This window comes from Anabrus simplex, chromosome 12 (assembly GCF_040414725.1).
Source record: "Anabrus simplex isolate iqAnaSimp1 chromosome 12, ASM4041472v1, whole genome shotgun sequence".
In the NCBI taxonomy this organism is placed as follows: Eukaryota; Metazoa; Arthropoda; class Insecta; order Orthoptera; family Tettigoniidae; genus Anabrus; species Anabrus simplex.
The window spans coordinates 36,927,772-36,939,986 of record NC_090276.1 but is presented as its reverse complement, the minus strand read 5'-3'; the positions used below and the strand labels follow the sequence as shown (position 1 = coordinate 36,939,986).

General features: G+C 37.9%; 1 protein-coding gene across 1 annotated transcript in view; it reads right to left on the bottom strand.

The window, feature by feature from the left end:
* tst (twister) overlaps window positions 1-12,215 on the bottom strand; it is a 132,996-nt gene that overhangs the window by 16,170 nt on the left and 104,611 nt on the right. Inside the window, exon 16 of the mRNA XM_067156822.2 lies at window positions 4,184-4,362. Coding sequence (XP_067012923.2) covers window positions 4,184-4,362 — 179 coding nt within the window. The remainder of the gene's footprint in view (window positions 1-4,183; window positions 4,363-12,215) is intronic.

Here is a 12,215-nt window from a genome sequence, read left to right as displayed (position 1 = left end):
TGATACTTGAGGAACTTTGAGAAAATCTTTGAAAGAATCTTCGCTGCTATTTGAGGTGGGTAAGCAAGCAAGTTCCGAAGTAATTTCATGCTCATTCAATATTTTTGGCTTGTGAACTTTTATTCCACTCTTCAAAATGGCGGCACGAGGAAGATCTTTCTTAGGAGAAGGTACATACACCTCTAAACGTTCCTCATTCCACGTGAAATCATCTCTTCCCTGATCACCATCATCTTCTGATGAACTGTCTGTCATTGTTTTAATTCTGATTAGTCGATATTATTTCATGTGTTGCATTGTACCGAGTTGTAACATTTTTCCAATAAGCATACAAATCTGGTTCACCATCATTCTGTTTTTCTCCATCACGTCTTAGTTTGTCATTGAACTTATCGAGAATGTGAGGCGGCAAGAATTTTTCCAGGTCAACAAGCACAAACTTTAACTTCTGATTGGAAGTGGAAAGGGATGATGGGCTGCCTTCGTCACTCTCTTGCTGTTGCCTTCCCACTGGGGATTTCAAAATATCTGCAACACATTTTGTGTAGTCCACAGCGTTGAGATCCAGTGGATAGTGACCACACTTACGAAAGGCACTTTTCACAATATCTGGCCTAACAGCATCATCTCAAACTTTCTTTAACAAGGGTGCAAAATTTATCTTGGTTACTGATGCACCAAGAGTTTGTATTTTCTTGTCTTGAAGAACATTTTCCCAGGCTCTCTTTAGAGGTGCAAATACCCTCACATCTGCTGGTTGCAGTACAATATTATTCCATGATCATGACAATATTCGCTGACTTGAAGGGATAAGGGACTCCTGCATCCATCAAGAAATAAAATAACAGGAAGTGTCATTTTCTCTACCTCTAGCTATGACCTAAAGTGTTGAAGGTAGTTCAGAAACGTTGGGGCCTTCAACCACCCATTTTCAGTCTTCTCGTAGATCCAAGGCTCAGGTACACTATCTTTGATAAGTTGCTGAAGTCGTTTGTTGTTGTAGACGATCACTGTTGGGGCACAACGCCTGTCGGCACTTCCGAGCACTGTTATGTCTTCTTTCCCTTTAGAGGTTGCCGTAATTAGTAGCTGTTTCCCTCCGACTCTGAGGTACTTTCCTGAAACCTTATGGAACAGAAAATTTGTCTCGTCTGCATTGAAAATTCTGCTTGGGTCTTCCATAATTGATCTTACATCTTCAGAATCCAGGTAGCACAACAGTCCAGGAAACCAACCATGTATTCTCTCTTCCGAGACAGCAGCCCTGCCCTTGCTAATGGTTTCAGCCTTCTTCTGAGACAGGGAAGGATGCCGTCCCATAAAACATTTGAACCAGGTTTTACCAGGTCTTCCATACTTAAACGGTGTGCTCCTTTCTGATGACTGCACAATTTGCTGAACAGTGTCAAGTAAATTCTTTTTCTTCAACGGAAATCCTCTCTTAGCCATGTTGATTAACCATTCACTAATCCCCTCTTCTTCTCTTGGACTCAGGAACGGCTTCCGCCCACGGGCAGTCTGAATCTTTTGATGTCCAGATAGTTTGTCATTTAACGTTGTTAAAGGGACCTGGTATGTTTTAGATGCCTGCCTTTGGGACATCATACCGGACTTAACCTGTTGAACAGCTTCAGTCAAGGCAGATAATGAATACTGACACAGTTTCATTTTTTCAGCAGGTTTAACTTTGGCTTTTGGGACAATTCCCCCATTGGGCATCTTAATTTTGACCATAGTCAAATAGCACTAAGTTAAGGAAATAAGCAAGAACTGCAAAAACCATTATTCTCTGCTTTCTAGTTTTAAATGGCTAAAATGTAATAAAATAGGGTTTTTTTTTCAAAGAGTGTGGGGTAAACCCCCTCTTGTCAACGCCACTTTGCTGACAATGAGAAACCTTGGATAGTGACAGGATTGTTAAATAAAGTGATTAGAACAACGTATGGCATTAGACAGACACAAGACATCATAAAGGAAATCTAACTATACCCAATGAGGTTCAAATTCAGGCCCTCTCAAGTTACAGATAGACGCCTAAGCAGTCATGACCACAGAAATCCGGACTTCGGCACCAAATAAAACAATACTACAAATTAAAATCATAAACAGCCCATTAATTTTCAGTGGTGTTCGATATTAAAGGTTGTTTTTGTATTAAATGAACATCGTTTATCGAACGTACTTTTGATTTTATAAAATGGGAGTCAAAAATTGAACAGTATTTTACTTTAGAAATAAATATGAAGATGGGTGAAAGCTCACAGTACAAATTAATTAACATGTATGTATGTTAATACAACCTATTATTTAAAGGATACCTTCCAAAGACACTATTTTACCGGCAAAAACAGGTAATCACAGGGGCACTGCACCTTAGTAACAATACAATGATCTGATGAAAATCCCACCAACACCAAAGTTCTGAAATTTTCCCGCACTCGCCAACACGGTAACTACTTTGACCTAACGATTGCCATAAAGCTAAGTTTAGAAGGGTGAATTTAGAAATCTCAGATGTTATGTAAACTTTTTGATATCCTTATTTTGCAATGAGATGTGTGAACTGTAAGCAAATTATCAAAAATAATTTATTCTAATGTACCACCTATTCAATACAAGCCACGTGCTACGTGGGTGAAATTTACATAATACTATGTACACTTCTTAAGAACATGTTTCGCCCCTTGTTAAGGGCATCATCAGCCTGTAGGTAACCTTAAGGTCAAAAGTCAGAATCGTTATGCAATGTGTGAACTGTTTGATATTTAAAGGGCTTTCGATATATAGTGCTATTACCCTAGGTCAGATTTAACTTGTCTCGATATGATTATCGTAGTTATATTGTTTTGCCTGCCCTTTTGCCAAAGCTGTTTTAAGTAAACTCTTTTAATATATAGATATATATTCATAGACTTAAGGAATTGATTCTTATAATAGTTTCTATTATTATAATTAATAGGGCTCGGATGGTTAGGAACAGTCGTATTTTTTCTTTGTATCTATTTTCTTTCCTGATTGGATTTTTGGTGCGATTCAGGTGATTATCGTCACAATTAAGTGATTTTTGTCATATAAATGCATATTTTGGCTATTTTTTTGTCATAAGGTCATATTTTTACCTATTTTCATAGAAACACCATATTTCTGTCATATTTCGGTAGTCTGACGACAGCTGTAGCTGTGCAAATTCATCTTAAACTTATTGAATACGAACTTGTGTTGACAAAACTGTTTCTCGGCATCACATCTGCAGTTAATACAAGTGGAATACCGTTTGTATAGAATGAAGGCCATGGACTTCACTGCACCTTTTACATGATTTTAATATGCACCAATAACCTTGTGACATAGAAAGGAGCTTCTTTTCTTACAAGAATGTGTTGAGTGATAATCGCAGTTCTTTCCCGCCTGATGATTTGAAGATGAATCTTGTCATACACTTCAATTCCACCCGCGAATAAGAATGAAAAAGGTATTTCAGTTTGCACTATAGGCCCTGACGCCCTACCATAATGTATTGAAAGACATCTGCTTAATTCGTTTCGTGGTGCTCAATTTAACCTTTAACGCATTTAATAATATTAATGAAATCTGGGCTTGAACGTTCCAAAATATTTAAATAATAGATTGATTTCTGTTTTCTCGTACTCCAAACCACCACTAAAGGGTGTAGACATGTTTTGACTTTTAAAATGTGCGATCTGATAATCTTAGTACTGGTACTTTATAGCTATGTATTCACAAATGTTCGATAAGTGAATCAAGGACAATAGACTGTGAATAACTGTTAAATGTGTATATTCAGAAAATTAATATGAAAGTAAGAATAAAGAACTAAGTTAACAAATATTTATCAAAGGAATTGCCATTTAGATTTATAATTTATTAAAAAATGTCCATATTTAGAATAATCATTTTCCGGTCATATTTTGTCACTTTTACGTCATATTTTTGCACTTTTGAGGTCATATTTCATCACTTTTGAGGTCATATTTGCTTGCTTATTTGGTCTATTTTTAGGTCTTAAACATCCGAGCCCTAATAATTAATATTGTTATTATTTCCATAAATGTTATGTATTAAAAATTAGTCTGTCACTGTCCATTTTAATTGGGGAAGTGTCACTGTTATGGACGAAATAAATAGTATAATTTACAAGGAAACAAACTGCTATGCAACAAACCTTCTTCAAGGACTCCGTTAGGGGAGGTTTACTCTTGGTCTTCTGCTGGAAGACAAGAGAAGAGAGGAGTGCTGCTATTTCTGGTGCTGGCATATCCTTCAGAATGTTCTGGAGAACTAGTTCAGTAATGATCAGCTCATTGTTCCTCATTTTGATAGCAACACGACCTTTCATGTCCACTAGAAAGGAGAAAGAATATTTATATTTATAAACATGCCACACAACAAGACTATCACTAACCAGGCTATTGAAACAACTATTCAATTACTTTTAGAAAAATAAAACCAACAACAATTGGTTTAAAGAGGTCCAGGATGATTTAGAAGAGTTAGGTATAACAGTGCAACAAACTGAAGGCAGAGAAGAGGAGGATTCTGAGGAACAGAGATATGCTATTGGCTTTACGTCGCACCAGCACAGAAAGGTCTTATGACGACAATGGGACAGGAAAGGGCTAGGACTGGGAAGGAGTGGGAAGGAAGCAGCCGTGGCCTTAATTAAGGTACAGCCCCAGCATTTGCCTGGTGTGAAAATGGGAAACCACGGAAAACCATCTTCAGGACTGCCGACAGTGGGGTTCGAACCCACTGACCCATTTCTGCCTGAGCTCTGAATGGCATGGATTTGTGAAATGAAATCCCCTTTACACTCCCGCTTTTACTCCTGTAGTATGACACACGACAGCATACCATTGTAGTTAACCATCACCAACAACAGTTAACCATTATTACTTCTGCTGGATACATAGACACATACATGCAGGATAATCAAAGTAATCAAAAAGAATAAACACAGTTAATACATTTGCACTTTGTAAACCTGAGTGATAGGCATACATATCTTAGGCCTCTAAAGTGTGATATTTATTCAGTTGCAGCTAATGAATACAAGACTCATTTACAACACAAACACTTCATTAAATGCCATAAACATGAGTAATAATAAGGGAAATGTTTGCTTTGTGGATCTCTGAACACTGTCAAGAGTGACATCCTACTAGTGCTACGATGAGAAAAAAAGCTATTTGTTGTTTAGCATGGCTGGGACAGGAAGTCAAACTTTCATTGGTTATTTCCTCAGTCTCAGGAACTGGGTATTTATGCTGTCTTCGACTGATTTTGTCCTGGGTAGGGCCCCATCCTCACAGATGCACAGGTCACCTGCCACAGGCCTCTTAAAGGCCACACACCACCACCACCACCACCACCATCAATAAACCCATGAAAACCTACAACCTGTTTTCCAGTCATGAGCGTGTCAGGGATGGAATAAATGAGGATAGGAATTGTCCTGGTTCCTGAAGCCTGTCGCACTTCTCTGGGGCAATGATTAATGACTAACAGATGAAATGAAATGATAGTAGGGAGTGTTGCTGGAATGAAAGATGACAGGGAAGTAGCCGGAGAAAAACCTGTCCTGCCTCCGCTTTGTCCAGCACAAATCTCACATGGAGTGACAGGGATTTGAACCATGGAATCCAGCGGTGAGAGGCAGATGTGGCTTATCAATACACACCATGTCCACCTTTATTACTTATTTTTTTCCAATTGGTTAGGCTGAATAGCTCTGATGGTAGAGCACTGGCCTTTCAGCCCAACTTGGCAGGTTTGATTCTGGCTCAGTCCAGTGGTATTTAAAAATGTAGTTAGTGGAGCATAAAACTAATAACAATTTTTATTCAACTGGGGTCAGACAACTGTTTCCTAGCATAATCATTTGTTTCACGTGCAATTACTGAAAAGATTTGGTTTAAAAATGCCAAAAGCTTTGATAGAGAATGGCCCTGATACTTACTTAGAAGCATTTCAAACGCTTCAAAGTTTCTGGTGAATAAACAAACAAATAATTAGACTCTTTTTCCTCAACCAACCATATTTTGTCACCTTAGACCCTTTTTGCACACGAGTCACCTTTGGACGATGAGTAGCCAATCCCGCTTAAATTATAATCATATGAACACTCTAAGTCAGGGGGTCTTCAAATGGCAGACTCGAGTCCGGATCTGGACCCGATGCCTTTTTTTTCCCCGGATGTGCACGGTTTATACGATGTCGTCTATCATCAATCACCACTGATCTGGATTTAGGGCAGTTGCCCAGGTGGCAAATTCCCTATCTGTTGCTTACTTAGCATTTTCTTAAATAATTGCAAAGAATTTTGAAATTTACTGAACATCTCTCTTGGTAAATTATTCCAATCCCTAACTCCTCTTCCTACAAATGAATATTAGCCCCAATCTGTGCTCTTGAATTCCAACTTTATCTTCATACTGTGATCTTTCTTACTTTTAAAAATACCACTCAAACTTATTTGTCTACTAAAGAATAAGAAAGAAGGAGAACAAATTACGATTAAAACAGTAAAAATATCTCAGCATAATGTAGGACCTGTATGTATCCTGGCAGAGAATAATGTTTGCTCCATAGATGGCAGTGAGTGTTTACTTGATTTTTCTCTGGTCTGCAGCATCTTCCCTATTTCCGTTAGTAGTTAGCATTATTTTTGAATTTGTATGCAGAGCAAGCGGCAGCTAACTTAGACCTCTTTACTCAAAACTTGAAGGAGAAACTCAATTTCCCAAACTTCCCTTGGTATCTTGAATGAAGGTTTGTTGAGAAAATGGCTGGATTTTTTGTACCAACTGAAGAGAAGATTTGATGAACGATTTATGCACTTTGTTTTTGGCTCTCTCTTGATAGAGATTCTTACCCTAACTAACACAAGTTTAAAAAATATATGTGTGCGTGCATATGAAAAGGGACCACATATTGGTATTGGGATAAAGGTACTGTCATGTTCCATAATATGCAACTTATATCATGTAATTGAACTGAATGCCTCCGAAAGAAATTAAGGCCTTAAATCACCATGTAATGTTACAACATAAGATTTCATAATTTTTCAGTACAGCTGTTTAAAAATTTGGTTACTTTATGACACAAACAACCACTGAACTATTTGGATGTTACGCTGGCGTTTACATTTTCATATTCACCGGTATTCTGACGTCGTTTTTTTAACCAACAGATATTGTTTACAGTCTAATTTTTTTTGTGGAGATCTATCCATCGATGCTAAGTCTCTGAGGTTTTATGACTTGCAGAAGGTCACCGAAGACAACTAACTGTAACACCACTGCACTTTACTAAAATTATCACATACCTTAATGATCGTTAATCACAGCCAGCATAAGACAGGAATATCAGTTATTCATGCTGAAGCCTGCGTTTTGGGCATATTATATACCCTTTCACCAGCTGGTCCCAATTTCCTACCTCAGCTGCAGGTGGGTTGAGACCTCCTCTTTGGGGAGAATTTTCTCAGAGTTGGTGGTTTTCTGTTAAGAGCCTTACTTGTTTTTTTTTTTTTTTAGGCGTTACACTTTTTGAAGATTATGATGGCGTAATTATTGGCAATGGAGGAGAAAACAGTAAGATTTTCACTTGAGGTGGTTGGTGGCGGTGTTGTTGGAGCAGGGAAAGATGTTACAGCAGGACATAGTATCACTTTCTTATCTTCTGATATGAAGGGTCTAATTTTTTCATGGAGATACATCTGTCTATCGATGAAGTCCTTGAGGTTTGATGTCTTGCAGAAGGTCACTGAAGTCAGGTGGTGGATCTTCTGGAAGTTGGTGTAGGGTTCTTCGTCAGAAATTATGGATTTCTTTGTCAACACTACACCAGGGTGCTCTTTCATATACACAAAGTGATGTATCTGAGTTATTTTTGCAATGTTTTTCATTCCAGCATGGAACTTGTTTTGCCAGTCATAAGTAGGAATTGTTACATTTCCGGATTCTGTGCCAACAGTGACAGGAATAATAGAGATAGAAACCTGACAAATTTTACGGGAGACATTAATTACATCTTCAATAGTTGCGCTTTCACTTTTCCGGAATGCTCTCTTGAAACAAACAAAAAGTTGAAATTTCATGTGTCCCATTGGCAAAAATGAAATTTTGCAACTGCTGTTCTTTCCTGTCATAACTCTCCACATGAGGTATCTCATTAAGATCAGCATGGAATTTTAAGTGCTCCTCACCAAATGAAAAAGTTTCCAAAAGGTGATATACAAGGGATAAGACAGTATTTACTTCTTTACCCACAATACAAGCTTATGGAATAATGTACAAAACAAATTTGTTAAGTGATTCACATGCTACACCAAAGAGACCCACTTTGTAGCCTGTAAGAAAAAAAAAAAGAAAAATACCGAGCTCGATAGCTGCAGTCGCTTAAGTGCGGACAGTATCCAGTATTCGGAAGATAGTAGGTTCGAACCCCACTGTCGGCAGCCCTGAAAATGGTTTTCCGTGGTTTCCCATTTTCACACCAGGCAAATGCTGGGGCTGTACCTTAATTAAGGCTACGGTCGCTTCCTTCCCACTCCTAGTCCTTTCCTATCCCATCGTCGCCATAAGACCTATCTGTGTCGGTGCGACGTAAAGCAAAGCAAAAAAAGGAAGAAGAAGAAGAAGCAGAAAGAAAAATGGGTCCAAATTGTTGAGGATCATATGGTAAGTGCACCTGTTGGGCAAAATCAAAACTATAATGCATTGTGCCTTTTTATGTGTTACAGCCATGTGGCCCAAGAGACAAAGGAGTTTCCAGTTGTCTAATCCCTTGTCTATTACAATTGTCTGTGATGTTTTTATAAGCAGCCCGCTCTGCTTGGATGTGATTAAGATGCTGTATAGCCTTCTCAATCAGATTTCTTTTTTCCTCCTCATCCATAATTGATAGTTTCCTTATTACAATTTGATTGCTTCTAAAAGTCATACAAAGATCAGTCTTGAATTTCTGAACCACTATGTTATTGCAAAATGTATGCCAGATGGAATATCAGGACAAGAGTGATATAGGGTAAGGTAGGTAAGGGTTATTCTGCCCGAAGGCAGGTCCGAACCTCCGCAGAGGCGTTCCTGAGCCGGAGTTTACGTGCGGTAGGGTGGCCAGTTCCTTTCCGCTCCTCCATTCCCTTACCCCCCACCAACAGCGCGTGGCAACCCATCCAACTCCTGAACACGCCCAATGTTGCTTAACTTCGGAGATCTCACGGGATCCGGTGTTTCAACACGGCTACGGCCGTTGGCAGTGATATAGGAATTCTCCCTAATGATTTACAGCTGTCAGAGTATAATGTATGAACGTACTTCTTAGACATGCTGGTTGGGAGAAGCACGAGATCACTTCTCTGTTTCGTAGGGATCCGGCTTGGCATGACAAGTTCATTATGTTCACTGAAATGATTCATAAAGTTCACTGCATGTTTACGATCATCAAAATGAATTTCAGGCTGCACCCCTTCTTTCTTGAATTGTTGCTTTAAATTTTAAGGTCTCTTAGAGCCACAAGCAAATACAAATTGAAAGAATGACTGACACACCTACTGCCCCATGAAGTGATAAATTATGTAAGTTTCTTTCCTGTCATCATTTTTTTCTTAGTAGCACTTGTCGGTCTAGAAAGCCAAGAATAACGGCCGAGAGGATTCGTCAGGCTGACCACATGACACCTTGTAATCTGCAGGCCTTCGGGCTGAGCAGCGGTCGCTTGGTAGGCCAAGGTCCTTCAAGGGCTGTAGTGCCATGGGGTTTGGTTTGATTTGGTTTTAGTAGCACTTGTCATTGGCTGGTTTCGGTACTAAGGTTTTTACCGCACCCATCATTAATATGTGATGGCGATTCACATGTTCTCCACAGTGGTAATCCAGTTCCTCACATTCTATTCTCGAAGAATGAATGAAGCTTTCGGGAAAAAGACCAATGCAATTTCTTGTACAGCCACAACCCTTGTGTACAAATTTTTTAAGCTCCTCCTCGGAGGCTGTTTGAACTTTGGGAACATCATGTAGAACACTTACGTCCTCCTAAAACTTGCTGTTGTAGAAATTTCAAAAGGTTTACTTTCCTTGAAATCACTATCCTTACCACAATTTTCACTTTCAAACTCAAGGGATGCACTGAAATAGTCCGAAATAACATTCAATAGTTACGGCGACAAGTCACTGTCTGTATATTGTTTTAAAGCTTTCACAAGAACATCCGCTGCATCACTAGGCCCTAACATAGTGAGAATTATTACTCCTTATTTTGGAACCAAATCTAGTTTACATTTTTTAAATGAACTTAAATTCACAACTATAAGAATCATAAGGAAAATTTCACACTTCTCCACACTATGAAATACAATGAAAGACTGCATCGGTATCAGAAATGTTTGGAGCAGACAGGATTTTTATGAAACCTTTAACCTTTAGAAGTGCCCAGCTAGGGTTTATTTATCGTAAGATATCAGAGTCATCTTATGTTCACGCAGATAAATGAGCACGAGCAAGTAAGTGTGCGTAGCCTTGCTTACGATGCGAAAAGTAGTCCTTTCTCTTAGCATTAAATAAACCTCATGTTTTAGCAGTGATTATTGTCAGAGGGCTTTTAAATTCACGCAGTGAGTAGACGACGATCTAAGGAATACGTAGGTATCCAAAACAAAAATTCGACACTTTACTCCCTTGAGTGTTTTTTTTACCATTATTTCGTGAACAGCTGACCGAGAAGTGGTCCCGTTTCTTATGCACGCACACATATACTGACAATGTTTGGGTAACCATATGTGTTACGAAATTCAGTATGTTTTCCAATATGAATTTTGTGAAAAATAATTTCAGATCCAGGATTACTAATGAACATTTGAGGACTGCTTAGCCACTGCTGGAACTTTGTGAATTCCAAACTTTGAAACGTTTCACGAAGACATGCCACTTCTCTCACTAATGAGGTTGGGCGAGTGTATATTTCAAATGTACAAGGGGGGAATCCAATACAAATGGGATTTTATTTTTTATTTAAATTCATTTACTGGCAATTACTGGCACAAGGCAATTACAATTTATTTTTCCACATAGTTTTGTGCTTTAGAAATGTGTTTGTCCCAGCGTATGGGCAGCTTTTTGATGCCCTCCTTGTAAAAGGAACAGGCTCGTGTCACCAGCCAGTAGCGCACGAAGTCTTCCACACTTACATAAAATCAACTTCATGGTCCGTATCGCACTTCAATAGATTCACAATTAAGTATTTATTTATTTTCCACCTAGTCGATACAATGATTGCTTAAGGCAATTTTTAATGGTCAAAAATGGTACATGTTTCGTATATTATCAACATCTTCAGCCACATAACACTGTTTAGATGAAAAATATATAAAATTGACAAAGTAATGCTTTAGAGGAAGTGTCCTTAAAATTAACATAAGATTGACAAGATTAAAACAAACAAATAACTCAAGAGAAAATATATAAATTATTTCTACAATAGAAAGCAGTTGTCAAGGAAACACTTGTACAATATTCCATAGAGAAATTGTCCTAATAAATATTCTTTTCTTAATAATTCATGAAAATAGATCAATTTATAAATTAAAAATTATACAATTTATAAGTAATTATCGAAATGAAGAAATCCTGATATCACAGTGCGGCTCTTATTATTAATGTAGATGAAAATATAACTAATTCCTACTTGTCAAATCCTATTAAGCCTGCTTTCCTTTGGAACAGTAACTCCTGTCATTCTTTCACAGTTTTGCGCCGGGTGTAATATTGATGATGCGTTCTTCCTTGCTCTTGCACCTGAGGAGGTGGAGGAGCGGGGGATATAGGTGTGTCAAGAATTTCTTTGCTGTCACCTATAGCTTCAACTGAGGAGGAATAAGTTGTAGGGCTATCTGTAGGTGGAGAAATTCCAATTCTTTTTTTCTTGATCCTTCTCAAGCATTTTCAAATATACTATAATTTTTAATTTATAAATTGATCTATTTTCATGAATTATTAAGAAAAGAATATTTATTAGGACAATTTCTCTATGGAATATTGTACAAGTGTTTCCTTGACAACTGCTTTCTATTGTAGAAATAATTTATATATTTTCTCTTGAGTTATTTGTTTGTTTTAATCTTGTCAATCTTATGTTAATTTTAAGGACACTTCCTCTAAAGCATTACTTTGTCAATTTTATATATTTTTCATCTAAACA